This window comes from Fusarium oxysporum, chromosome II (assembly GCF_013085055.1).
Source record: "Fusarium oxysporum Fo47 chromosome II, complete sequence".
NCBI classification, from domain to species: domain Eukaryota; kingdom Fungi; phylum Ascomycota; class Sordariomycetes; order Hypocreales; family Nectriaceae; genus Fusarium; species Fusarium oxysporum.
The window spans coordinates 75,656-89,017 of record NC_072841.1 but is presented as its reverse complement, the minus strand read 5'-3'; the positions used below and the strand labels follow the sequence as shown (position 1 = coordinate 89,017).

The 13,362-nt window shown below is 48.9% G+C and overlaps 5 protein-coding genes across 5 annotated transcripts; all 5 read left to right on the top strand.

Moving 5' to 3' along the window:
• The first annotated feature begins 398 nt into the window (after positions 1-398).
• FOBCDRAFT_153742 (uncharacterized protein) lies at positions 399-1,429 on the top strand. The gene is made up of 2 exons (XM_031172252.3): positions 399-908; positions 955-1,429. The coding sequence occupies exons 1-2, from the start codon at positions 438-440 to the stop codon at positions 1,381-1,383; spliced, it is 900 nt and encodes a 299-aa protein (XP_031049037.2). The 5' UTR covers positions 399-437; the 3' UTR covers positions 1,384-1,429.
• Positions 1,430-2,108: 679 nt separating this feature from the next.
• FOBCDRAFT_196047 (enoyl-CoA hydratase/isomerase family protein) lies at positions 2,109-3,093 on the top strand (the record flags this gene model as incomplete). Its single annotated transcript, XM_054703107.1, has 2 exons — positions 2,109-2,437; positions 2,490-3,093. The coding sequence occupies 2 exons, from the start codon at positions 2,109-2,111 to the stop codon at positions 3,091-3,093; spliced, it is 933 nt and encodes a 310-aa protein (XP_054559082.1).
• A 515-nt stretch (positions 3,094-3,608) lies between these two features.
• On the top strand, positions 3,609-4,451 carry FOBCDRAFT_127680 (uncharacterized protein; the record flags this gene model as incomplete). Its single annotated transcript, XM_054703106.1, has 2 exons — positions 3,609-3,689; positions 3,750-4,451. The coding sequence occupies 2 exons, from the start codon at positions 3,609-3,611 to the stop codon at positions 4,449-4,451; spliced, it is 783 nt and encodes a 260-aa protein (XP_054559081.1).
• Positions 4,452-4,950: 499 nt separating this feature from the next.
• On the top strand, positions 4,951-6,225 carry FOBCDRAFT_213727 (ankyrin repeat-containing domain protein). Its single transcript, XM_031172250.3, has one exon. The coding sequence runs from the start codon at positions 5,045-5,047 to the stop codon at positions 6,026-6,028; it is 984 nt and encodes a 327-aa protein (XP_031049035.3). The 5' UTR covers positions 4,951-5,044; the 3' UTR covers positions 6,029-6,225.
• Positions 6,226-12,527: 6,302 nt separating this feature from the next.
• On the top strand, positions 12,528-13,356 carry FOBCDRAFT_128603 (uncharacterized protein; the record flags this gene model as incomplete). Its single annotated transcript, XM_054703105.1, has 4 exons — positions 12,528-12,815; positions 12,876-13,061; positions 13,114-13,193; positions 13,260-13,356. 4 exons carry the CDS (start codon positions 12,528-12,530, stop codon positions 13,354-13,356), a joined length of 651 nt encoding a protein of 216 aa, XP_054559080.1.
• Positions 13,357-13,362: the final 6 nt, after the last annotated feature.

Genomic DNA, 13,362 nt, shown 5'->3' with positions numbered 1-13,362 from the left:
CAGTAGCCGAAAATTAGCATATGCAAACAACTAGTAATCCCGGTTTCTATTGCCAAAACTCGATGCTCTAAGTTTATCAAATATGTGACAAATGTACCTGCCCCACTTCTTACCTCGGCTGGGGAAGTTCACAACTCAAGTAACGGTAGGGGACCAGCTTTAAACGCTATTATGTGGACATCAGGTTATAATGCGTCTGGCGCGGAAGATATCCTCCCTCCGCTAAGGGTGTCATGACGCGGCTGTTGGGAAAGAATCCCAACTGCCGAATCCATAGATCAATGATGTGCCTCGGCTCTCCACATTACCCCCGCTCCTCCTGATGGCCTGTTGTATATAAGCAATGCCCAGCGAACAACACATTTAATTGCCAGTTTTTCCTCAGACATCATATCTGTACCATGAATACGTACGCTTAGACATACTCCATAAAGACCATGCCCGAGGCCCCAAATTCCATTATTAACCGGGAGACCGGTGCAGAGAAACGGCTTGGGCGCAAAAGCGCCACAGTTGATCCCCATCTACAAAAGCTCATTGATCAAACACTCTTATATGGATATGTTGTAATCCCGAACGCTTTCACCAACGCGGAGGTCGAAGAGGCGAACACGGAGCTACGACGTCTTGCTTCTAGCCCACATGCTGGTCCCGCCGTGTCTGGGGGCCGCAATAAGTTCGAAGGGCTGAGAACGAATCGGATTTACGCCCTGCTTAATAAATCCAGAGTGTTTGACAAATTTGTACTCCATCCTGATGTTCTAGGTCTCAATGAGTATTTTCTGGATCAGGGCTTTCTTCTGAATGCATTCCATAGCATCAACATTCAACCAGGAGAAGCCCCCCAAATAATTCATCACGATGATGGCTTTATCACGATACCACGTCCACACCGCCCCTTTGGGACCGTATGTACCTTGCCCCATTTGGCTTTACAATGACTGACTCGAATAGGCGATCATGGTTGCACTAGATTCTTATACGAAAACAAATGGCGCTACAGTCGTTGTTCCAAAGTCGCATACGTGGGACTCGAGTCACGTTCCGACGCCTGGCGAAGCAGAGCCTGTTATCATGGAAAGAGGAAGCCTGGTCTATTTTCTAGGTACGCTATGGCATGGTGGGGGCAAAAATGTATCTGAAAAGGAGCGGCGAGCACTCACGGTTCAATATTGCCAGCCATGGGTCCGTCCACTGGAGAATCAGATCCTTGCAGTGGATTGGGAGAAGCTAGACGAGCTCCCGCCTCGACTGGTCGATATGCTTGGGTACCAGGTAGGCGCTCCCTTTGTGGGGTACGTAGACGGGATTAGCCCCAGAAGGGCTGTGGAAAGGAAAATGAGGGCAAAGGAAGCAGGTAATGAATTTACTACTAAGCTTTGAACTAGATGCAGGAACCGGGATATGGACTGGAGTTCGATGTATTGGCTATTATGTAGTTATTTGCTGAAATCTACTGCTTCTGGTAACGTTACTGGACAGGCTCGTATCAGTAGGTGTTGATACAAAATCACGATCCTGTGTCCACCTTAAGAGTGCAATAGGTTATCTTCTTGATGAAAACTCAGCAGTGACCAATATGCGATAAACAGCAAGCCAAACGCAAGCGCACGAGCCGAATATACGGTCTTGACCCAGGAGAACCAGGAGGTTCTAATATGTACATGGATAAGCTTAATGACCTCCTTTCAGCAGCTTCAAACCTTTTAATCGGTTTCACAAGCTGCAAAGGTCTATATGCTAGATGACCGAGGTCTACCATTGAAATGGGAAACTTGCTTGCGAAATGCGATCATGTTAACATTTCGGCTATAACATTACAAAATGAAAAGTGCCAAGTCTTGTTTATCAAGGACTAGTGAGTATGTTTTGTCTACCCATAATACATCAGATGTAGACTTCTAGGCGAAGAGACGTATCTTACCTCGGCACATTGTGGGGCCGGCCGTTATTCCTCGGACAAGTCTAGCATATGACTTCCGAGCCGTGTACATCACGACAGCAAGGAGGTCTAATCGTGTTATAGCAGTGTATTCCCAAGTGAACAATCTTATAAGAACTGTTGCAAATCAGGTAAACTCGCTATCAAGAGATCAACATTTTTCAACATGTCAGCAACCATTGAAGTCCCAGCTTCCTATTCATCACTGCCCTTCAAGAACATCACCATCTCCCACGTCCCAGCAGACTCGCCTTCCGCTACAAAGGTTCTCATTCTAGCCTTTAACCGTCCTGATAAGCATAATGCTGTCACTGAGAATCTTCTTGTTGAGCTTGAGACGGCATATCGAGTTATTGATCAAGACGAGCGAGTTCGGGCTGTTGTTCTGACTGGCGCTGGGAAGGCCTTCTGTGCGGGAGCAGATCTCCAGGTTGGATTTTCCGGGCTGATGGCTCATAAAGAAAGCGAAGAGTCCATCGCCAGATATAGAGACCAGTCTGTACGCGCTTGACGAGTGGCCCAGAAGTATGCTGACACGATCGCATAGGGGAGGGCGAGTCGCTCTAGCAATTGCCAACTGCACCAAACCCACCATTGTTGCCATTAACGGTCCTGCAGCAGGCTTTGGGCTTACCGTCACCTTCCCCGCTACCATCCGTGTGGCGTGGTCTGGAGCAAAAGTCGCTCTGCCTTTCGCCCGTTTGGGTCTGAGCCTCGAGTCTTGTAGTGCCTATTTTCTTCCACGCTTAGTCGGTCTAGCCAAGGCGATGCATATTGTCACAACTGGTGAGACCTATTTTGCCTCCGACCCACTCGTCAGTCCTTTATTCTCGAAACTCCTTCCGACACCCGAAGAAACTGTGGCGTATGCCGTGGAGCTTGCGTCCAATATTGGAGAGAATACCTCCCTCACCAGTACTAAGCTAATGAGGGATATGCTGTTGTATAATTCTGAAACTCCAGAAGAAATGCATAAGTTGGACTCCAAGGTCTTTATCTCTCTTGTTGGGTCCCAGGACAATGTAGCAGGTATTAAAGGGATCACGAAGAAACAGCATCCAGACTTCAGTGGGACTTTTGACCGAAATGCTGTGCCTTTTTGGCCTTGGTGGGATGCCGAAAAGGACGAGCAGTCAAGGGCAAAGCTTTGAGTCTATGGTGAGACTACACGAGGTGGAACGCAGGTCCTGTTCTGTCGCAGGTAGACTTTGTCAAATACTGGGACTGCTTCGTCATACCGATAGTTGGATTTCTCAACAGCTCTTTCTGTACTCAATTGATTGTATCCTTGGACTTCTTAAAGTGGATTCAAGTCGCCGTTTCTCGCTATCTTAATGCTCCATCATTAACCTAGATGGTAATGACCATGTCAAGACCTCGGCACTATGTGGGCCCCCAGCAGACTCCTGCTCTGTAACCCCGTCATATCAAGCTCGGTCCGAACATCCCTCAACAAAATACCCAACCGATGATGCAGAGTTTTTCTTCTCGGTGGATTTCCATGTCTAGTTGGTCTTGATAAAGAGGGCTTGAATAGACACAAACGCTGAATATTGTGTAGCATCAACAGTTTGCCAATATCTTGAGCCTGTGACTGCACACCAACCCTTTTCTAGTGAACATGGCCGACACAGTCTCAAATATGTCAACTATTAGCTTATCACCAATGGCGTCGCTTTTCAGTTGGAGAACCCTGGCGTTCGTATTTATGTTGACAAATCTCAAAGCTTTACATTTTATGTGGTTTGTAAGCTACCCTAGGACCTACAATGCCTACAAATCCTTTATTTGCTTACAATACCAACAGGCTCGGTTCCTTCGCGCTTTCGTCCGCCGACTTACCGACTCTGCCCCTGAAAAACTTCTCTCTCCTCGATGCATTTTTCTCCCTGCAATCAGCGCTACGCGATCCCCAGCATTGGAATGCGATTATAATCTCCACAAGTCAAACTCGACATATTTCACAGATATGGACATGTCTCGTGGCAACTTTAGCCTTGTTCTTTTTGGCAAGGCTTTCAATCCACTTCCGGGGCCAACTCACTTTACTATGATTTTGGGCGGGACGACGTGTACGTGGCGCAAGGAGATTAAACCATATGCCCGATACGAGCTGTGGACGCGGGTTCTGTCGTGGGATGAGAAATGGTTATATGTGGTGACTCATTTCGTTAAACCTGGTGTTTTTCAGCCGACTGAGTTTGTGTTGCAACCTTATAAGAAGCCGAAGGCAGCGAAGGGACAGGAGAAAGATGTTGATACGCTTAAATCAGTTTATGCGTCTTCCGTGGCTCGCTACGTCTTCAAGAACAACAGACGTACTATACCACCAGTGGAAGCGCTCCAAAAAAGCAACCTGCTACCTAACGATGAGGTCAGCTTGGCAGATATTGAGAAGGAAAGGGCGAGTAGTCTTGCGGTTGGAAGGCTCGAGGCAGGCTGGGACGCAGTTCATAATTGCTTTCAACCCACAAGACCTGCTTTAGGATGGTATTATAGCGCATATTAAATATACTAGATATTATCCTACTATTAACCTTAATAGAATTAACTTATTTAAATCTTTTATTATTACTAATCCTTGGAAATGTAGGTAAGAGGTTATCCTGCGGCACCAATCTCGAAATAAATAGTAGCTGAAATATTGACTTTTTGCTTGTTATTAATTGTAACCTGGGTTATACAGAAGACACTCGCTCTTATAATAAATACTTTCATTGACTATAATAGAATATATTTGCTGTTAGATTGGCGGTCAGGAATAGCCATCGTTTTATTTATCACATAACTATGCCATAGGTAAACAATGTCTACTACTTGCCTTAATCCCAGGTTATCCCATCAGACCCTGAAATTTATTTAACCCTAAACTATCGGTGCTCACTGCTTGGATAGTGACAAGTTCCATCTGAGCCTTTGCGGGGTTAATAGTCATTATGTCAGCAGAGTTAGCCCCTCTATTTATACCCAGCACCAGCTCAGCTTACAATTCATCTAAACAAGGCAAACATCAAAAAGCAACAAAGCAAAATGTCATCACAAGCAGGACAGATCCCCAAACAGCTTTCGCCCGAGGACCAACAAAAAAAACGGCAGCAACAAATGCATGCTATTGCGATGGCGCAAAAGCAGGCTACGATGCGGCAACAAACTGCACAGCAGATGGGAGCCGGGAGTCAGATGGGATACCAGCAGATGGGAATGGGCCAACCTTACGACGACATTCCCGCCGATGATCCAAGCGACATACATATTCTCACTGGACGAGGAGTCAGCGTACCAGACTTTCTCAAATTTCTGTGTGCCTGCCGAGAGGGTGACTTATCTAATGTCGAGTCAATTGTTGCCTCTCAAACCCGCTCGCCACTCTTCCTTCACCATGGCTTGCTTGACGCCATGAAAAACGGCAAAGTCGAAATTGTACGCTATCTCCTCCAGTCTGGAACACCGATTTCGCGAAAAACCCCAGAAATTATCCTCAGGGCCCCAGCAGATCAACAAGTTGCCTTATTTCAGCTCCTTACAGAACACGGTTGGACAGTCAATACACCAGAGCGCCTCCTCCCAAGGCTCATTCAGACAAACAACGAACCACTGCTTGATTGGTTTCTGGAGCATGGTGCAGATCCCAACCTTGGCGGGCCTGAAGCAGATCCAGACCAAGCTCTCAGACTCGCAGCCTCACAGGGGACCGTTGGATTAGTGCAGAAGCTTCTTAATGGCGGAGCCAAGATGACCAGCAAGGGATTGGGATTATTCTATGCTGCAGGTGCTTGTCCTGCCGGCTCTATTCCCCATGCAGGACTCGTTCAACCCAGCGCTGAGTTTGACAAGTCCAGAATACCCGTTATGGCACTGTTAGTAGACAATGGCGCTGGTGTAAATGACAAACTTGAGACACAGCACATGACAGCGCAATACCCGATCGTAAATGCAGTCATGGCCGGTGCTGTTGAGAGGGTCAAGTGGCTTTTGAGCCAGGGCGCAGATCCTGATCTGAAGGGGCAGTACGGGAGCGCCAGAGACTACGCCAAGTTTAGGTCGAGCGATGAAATGAAACAGGTGCTAGGAGTGAGCGGTACATAGGACCCCATAAGGATCGGGATTTAAATTACAAGGTGGATCTACTTTATGTCGATTGATTGAAAACCTGCCCATGCATGCATGAATCTGCTGACAGGATTGAGGATCCGCTGATTGCAATCTTGCGTTATTGCGCAGCCCAAGAGTCGGCCTTGATCTGTTAAAATTAGCAAGGATAGTGCAGGGATGGGACGGATGGCTCACGAGCCGGCCTAGCCGGTAGGATTCTCCAGCTGGTACTCCGTAATCTCTGCTGATTTTGGACCCCAGAATTTGGGGGCTGCGGGCTAGGCTTAGGTCAGACGGCAGTTGTTTAGCTGATCAAGACACGATATGAGATTCCAATGCCAGTATCCGTTTATCAGTGCGCTCCTTCACATGAAGATAAGATTTTAACTATTCAATTTATTAAACACCAACATACTCGCTATTGAAATACAGATAAATAGCCTATTAAACTACAAGGTGATCACGATCTCTTGTATATACGAAAGAATAAGCTTTCTGTGCTCCATTTACTTGTTTATCGTTTATCTTGAGGTTGAGGAACACTTTTCTGAAACACGGAAGGATCTGCTAATCGCGGCTGGCTTCAGGGGTTTCGCAAGCTATAACCAATGAACGCCATTAATTGTTACCCACTAGCAGCTTGGAGGAAGCGTTAATTATAGCCGGCGTCAGCACTAATGCAAATGGGATTAGGGCTGTACCTGGGTCACTTTAACTCCAATCACATCAACCCTGTGCAGCAATGGAAGGGCATATTCCGATCGACGAAGTTTTGCCAGCATACAGTTGATATATAGAATGCTTTCTGCGTGACTCTTTGATTCAGCTTTCATTTGCCATAGGCTCGGAGTTTCTTTCACACTCTAGTCTGGTATAGTCCTTCCTTTTTTCTCGGTCATTCGTTTACGCCAAGATGCGTGCCACGTTCTTTGCCCTGGCGGCGCTTCCATTCTGTGCAATTGCTCAAGACCCGGTTCCCGAAGCTGCGCCTGCTACTACCACTACTACTTCCGAAGCTTTCATTCCACCAGTGATTGATACGTCCACCGACATTCCTGTTGGCGTCAACCCTACCTCTACCGATGCGATCGTCGTTCCCCAGTCGACCTCGGAAGCAATTCAGGAGAACCCTGAGCCAACTACACAACCTGCTCCTGTCGTTCAGGATACAACGAATTCCCAAGATATTGTCCAGGCTCCTACTTCCGAGGACCCACCTCCTGTCCTAGATACTACGACAGGTCCTGTTCCTGTCATTGACACCACTCAGCCCATTGCACAAGAGGGTACGACTCAACCCAATGTTCAAGACACGACCACTGGACAGCCTATTATCGAGGACACAACCTCGCAACAGGTACCTCCTGTCCAGGACACAACAACGGAGCTGCCGCTTCCAGTTGACCCTACCACCACGTGGCTTCCAGTAGTGGATACCACCAACCAGCCCATCATCCAGACCCCTGGTTCCTCACAAGAACCTGTTGGCCAGGACACCACCACGGACGTGCAGTTGCCCGTTGTGCCTACAACAACATCTAATGCTGTTCCTGGTGTAACCACCGAGACCAACAACCCTCTGCCAGATACCACAACTCAACAACAGCCAGCCATTGAAAGCACCACCACTGGTGTCCCACCTGCTGAGACTACCACTGCGCAGGTGCCTGTACAGGACACTACAACAACAGCCGCTGAGCAGCCTGCTCAGACCACTACACAGGACCAAGAGCCTGAGCCTACCACCGAGGAGCCCAAGCCCACCAGTAAGGATGACGGCGAGCCAGTCATCACCCAGCCCCCAGCCCAAACAACCGTAGCTCCTGAGGTCGCTACATCTAGCGTTTCCTCCGTCTCCTCACAGGTCGCCGCTCTGATCCCCATCATCAACAAGTGGACCGAAGACCCCGAGTCTCTCACCGATGAGACTAACAAGGAGGTCGAGGACACCCATGACGACATCATCGCTGTTATTGTGTCTTTGGGCGGCAAGCCCGATGTTGGCTGCAACAAGAAGCGAGGCCTGCTTGGACCTATTGGTGACATCATCAACAAGCTCGCTTGTATGGCTCAGGACCTTACCAACATCTCGGGCAGCATCATTGCTGGTAACGTGCCTGCCGTCACCAGTGTTGTTCCTCAAGTACAGAGCCAGAACGATGACCTGACTGAGGAGGATGAGGAGAATCAGAGCCAGGAGGAACAGAGCAAAGAAGAGTCTACCAAGCAAGAGGAGACGACCAAGAAGGAGTCCACTACAGAGGCTCCTACAACCACCGAAGCACCCACTTCAACGGAGGAGTCAACTACCACTGAAGCTACCACCACGACTACCGGGCTGCCGCAACCTTGTGGCGCTGACACTTGCGGTGGTGGTAGCGGCGGCGGTTCTTGTCCTATTGGGTCTGGAGGATCAAAAGGAGGACAGATGGGCAGCGTGGCTGGTAACATTAACTGCAATGACCTCTCCACAACTACTATCGACGGACCTCTCCCTACGGATCCCTCCAAGCCCGTTGACTTTGGTGACGACCCCTTCACTGCTCCTACTGCTAGGTCCGAGTCTGCATCCCCGCCTTCTAAGCGTGACATGGAGCTAGTGGCTCGAGCGTTCAACGATGACATGTCTCCCAACCCTTTCTACGTTGCCTCCCTCACCCCCCTTTGGGTGGATCAGACTGGAGCCACAGCTGGACACTGGTTCGGCGCTCCTCCTTTTGCTGGTAAAGGTTCTGCAGGCGTCAACGGTATCTATGGCTGTACCTCCGTCATTGTCGTTTCTGACTTGGGTGTCTATGTGTCTCATATCTGGGAGAACCCCGTCTTCATCGACAGCAACTGGAACCCCACGCCTGACGACGAATTCCAGGCCACTACTTTCAATGCCCTTCGTGACGGCACGACCAATGGCAATGCCGAAAGCATTGCTGGTTATGTTGGTACAGACCAAGTCCCCGGTGTCCTGCATTCCATGTTTCATCCCAGGGTTTTCGTCGTCACTCCCTTCACCAACGACCTTGAGCGTAGCCTCGGCGTGACCACCACTTTCCGCTACGAGGATCGTGCAAACTACCTGGCGACTGCAGTCTCTGGTATTATTCCTGGATCTGATTCGACCGTTCTCGGTTACACGCGTACCGGCCGTACAGAATCTACCGAGCAGTATGGAACGTGGGGTCGCGCTATTGTTGAGTATGATATGCTTGAGGAGATCGTCTTTGGCTCGGATGGCGACATGACGGGCCAGTTTATGGGTCGATGGAGACTCTGGGTCGAGGACCAGCTTGTCACTTCACACAAGTTCCTCGTCTTCCCTGATCCTATTGACCTTCCTGAGACTACACCTGCTGCTACACCTGCTGCTGGTCTCCAGAAGCGTGCCGAGGACGAAGCGGCCAGCAAGTGCTTGGTCCGTGGTGGCTCCACTGGTGCCACCTCAGCCGGCCCCTCTTCTACAGACAATGCTGCTACTACGGCCGATGCAACTTCCACTGCCGAGACGTCAGCAGCCCCTACTACAGATGAAAAGACTGCTGAGACTACTGGAATAACCACTGCCGAAGAGAAGACCACCGAGGCTGCCGGAACAACCACTAGCGAGGACAAGACTGCTGAGGCTACAACCACACAGCCTGACGCTGTCTTGTCAACATCTACACCAAGCACTTTCATAACCACTACCAGAGCCTCATCCGACGCCATCACATCCGGTGTGACGACTGATGCAGCGACAACTAGCGAGGAAGTCCGCACCTACTACCCTTGCGTGATCTTCGGCGGACCTCGCGTCGACAAGCCATACTGTCAATGTAGCACCACAGTCTCTGGCAAGCAATACGTCACTTCAGCCTCTCTGATCGACAACAGCTGCGAGGACTACACCTCATATCCTTCACCAGTTGTCCCCGTAACCGAGGCCCCAGCTACCCAAGCCCCAGTGCAGACTCCCTTCACTGAGACCAACGACGGCACCGTCTTGGTCTACTCAGCCTACACGCTTGAGTACTTTATGGCTTATACTATCCACGTCACAGCGACACGTGGCTATGGTGTACCATCAACTGTTTCCACGCCTTTACCTACTCAAACTGCTGTTGATAACGACGGCAGCGGCCAGTGTGGAACAGCCGATAGCCTGTCAAAGAAGGGCTTGGGTGAGGCTTGTGATAGAGCTATCAACGAGTTTGATGCCGATACTGTGTACAAGGGTTACACGACGCGATATAGTCGGTCCAATAAGGGCATCCTGATGGCTGCCTCGTTTGGTCAAGCTGCTTGTATTGCCAAGTTTGAATGTGATGACTATGGTATTGGAATGAAGGGCAGTGATATCATTGCAGCTCGCGAGAACGCGAAGGAGAACGATGGTATTTGGATTTGTGGACATATACGCCTATCCAACTCATGCAGTGTCGTTATGGACTACTGCACAAACTGTAACAACAGCGGTTAGGCTTTTATCTCTAGGATAGCTTATCACATTTAGACTATTTCTCTTCGTATATCAATGTCAGTTTCTCAACAATCTTTCTAACTACTCGTCTCCTGGGACAACTGGAATTAGCTTACACATCTCTTCTCAGCGGCTTTCTTTTCCTGATGCACGATCTTGCCTTGCTGGATGTCACCCCAAGCCCCGCCACCAGGTGTATCAATAACGAACTAGTCGCCCGCCTCAACTTTGAAGTCCTTGCAGCCGCCAACTCGATACCATCGGATCACTTCACCAGCCTTGACAATGTAGTTCACATCCGACTTTCCATTTTCGCCACCCTTTATTTTATATGGCCTGGTCACCCACTTCTCACTAATAACAGAACAGCCCATATCTCGACCAAACTCATAAACCTAACGGATGCCGTTACTACCATTCCACTAGCCATTGTCACCAGAGTCATCCTATCTACTGAACTCAAGCAGGACATTTGCGAAGGGGTCCAGGTGAAGACAATTGCGGACTGGTAGGTGGGACAACGATTTCAAAAGCAGCTGCCGAGATGGTTGGCTTTTGAAGGTGATGAATTGTTCCAAGATAGAACTTATCGCGGGATACGTGCAAAAGATGGCGTTCTTAGCTTCAGCGGAGAGAACCTAAATGCTTCATGTCTTGGGGATTCTGGCAGCACCGTCGGCCAAGCCCAGCACAAACCACAACATTTTGTCACTAGCCGGTTTCGATTGGGCCATTCCCCCTTGAAATTTATCCCGTCTTTCTCTAGGCATTCGACTGGGCGAGATTCAACAGCGACGGACATGCTGACAAGAGGCAGCCAACTTCGGCAACAAGGGTATGGTTTAAATATATTGCAATAGACTATCCCGGCTATTACGTGCCGAACTGAGCGGACGGTGCTGCCAGAATTCTTGAAGCCTAGTTCGATTAGGCTTGCACCAATAACCCCGTAGAAGCTGCCATCATCCCCTTCGCGTATCATGTGCCAAGTTCAATAACTGGACAGCGCCCGGCCAGAAACTCTCGCTTGCAGTCCTATCATAATGGAAGGCATGCCAAAAGCCCCTGAATTCACACAAATTCAAACAAAGGTGACCCTGAACCATTAAACTCCGGTCACAGCTGCTGGAAGTCAGGCACGACGATCACGAGCACTCACTGCACCACAAACACCTTTTTGATACGGAATTACCCATCGCAAAGAGCCTCTAAGCGCCGAGTCAAAGGATACGAAGTCTTCTTGCTAGACAATGACCATCTCCTTGGATCGATACCCTTGGCATGGGCCTGACACTGAGGCAGAGGGCTAAGAGTCAGGCACAGGCCGCAGAGATATCTTCATGGTGGTTAACGATAAATCCGCAAGCAGGGTTGACGGCAATTGAGACGTTAAGACAGGTATTTCGACAATTTGGCGGATTTTTATATAGGAAAAGCAGTATAAGATGTCATTGAGATGTAGACTCTAGCTTCGATTTCGAAAAGTCCCTCCTCAAAGCGTCCTTTTTCACCTCCTCGTTATTAGAAGGCAAATAACTTTACAAAAGCTTATTCCGTAAGCGGCCAGAGGCGGTCAGAATTCTTATGAAGATACTAGGTTTTGCAGTACAAGACGACCGATGTGCTAATTTTGCTTGCTAGAATGTCGTCTCTAATAATGAGATTCAATTTGGCCAGGTTTCATACCCAGGACCCCAAAATCTAGTTCGGTTTTGCCCAGTCAACAGCAGTGGAAAGGCAGTGGGTTGTCAGTCTGCAAGCTTGAGTAGGGTGCGACCCCAATGTTAAGCGTCAACCTTTAACCAGCCTCTGAGTCACGGTGACGTTGCTGAAAGTTACACATCGCCCTTTGAATCAGCTAAGCGAAATCATCTGATCATACCAGGTATTGGCCTTCATCATGTACTTATATCAGGCAGTGGTAGTTAAGATAGCAGCCCGCTGTTTCGTCTTGAGTGGAACAAATCTTTCGTATCAACCATCAACTAATAGCCTGGCTCCTTACTACCCATTACTAAAGAGATTTCAATTAATCCGAGGATGGCGAATAGTGGCAGTGGACACAAGGTCGCCTCCGTAATCCTGCGACTTCTGGAGCTCGCCTGCGGTGCGATCGTACTGGGTCTCCTTGGCCGGTTCTGCTACCTTATCAATGAGACTAGTAATGTCAGTGTCGATGGACGAATTATCTACGCTATGGTCGTAGCAGGGATGACTATCGTCTATTCGATAGTAGTCTTCGCACCAATTGATGTTCTTTTTATGGCTTTTCCATTCGACTTCATCCTCTTTATTATGTGGTTGATCGCGTTTTGCTTGCTCGAAACGGTAAGAACTCCCTCATGCTCTCTTGTTAGACGGTAACTTAATACTTTTGGGTTATAATAGAGAACGAGGGGCAATTTCTGCCGTGCAGGGTGGTACTATAATTATTGGGGCTATTATTGGGGACGCTTCTGGAGGGTTGGGCCGGTGGGCACGGTCAATATCAATGGAACCGGATGTTCGCAGTGGCGGACCGTTGTCGCCTTTTCGATCATCGCCTGGGTGCTTCATTTCATCAGTGGTTTTCTAGTAAGACACCGCCTCCCTTGAACTGGTGGCCCAGACGCTAATAAGAAAACAGGGCATATACGTCTGTACCGAATATATCCAGTACGACGAGAGAGTGAACTCGGCCAAACAGCAGATGAGAAAATTGTCGCAGTGAGTGGAATCGAAGCCTAGAACCATAATAGCACTTGCTAAAATTTGCATCTTATCAATGTTTAGCAGCAGTCATCCTGCCAATGGCCAGAACAGGGAATCTACTGCAACGAGAGCCGCCGAGGACGGAGTCAGTCCCACACAGCCTCGTTCGGAGGTTTAATACGTT

Excerpts from the sequence above, each read along its gene's own strand:
- FOBCDRAFT_213727 (XM_031172250.3), top strand. The coding sequence starts at position 5,045 with ATGCATGCTATTGCGATGGCGCAAAAGCAGGCTACGATGCGGCAACAA.
- FOBCDRAFT_153742 (XM_031172252.3), top strand. The coding sequence starts at position 438 with ATGCCCGAGGCCCCAAATTCCATTATTAACCGGGAGACCGGTGCAGAG. Across the intron at positions 909-954 it reads CACACCGCCCCTTTGGGACC|GCGATCATGGTTGCACTAGA; the intron begins GTATGTACCTTG and ends TGACTCGAATAG.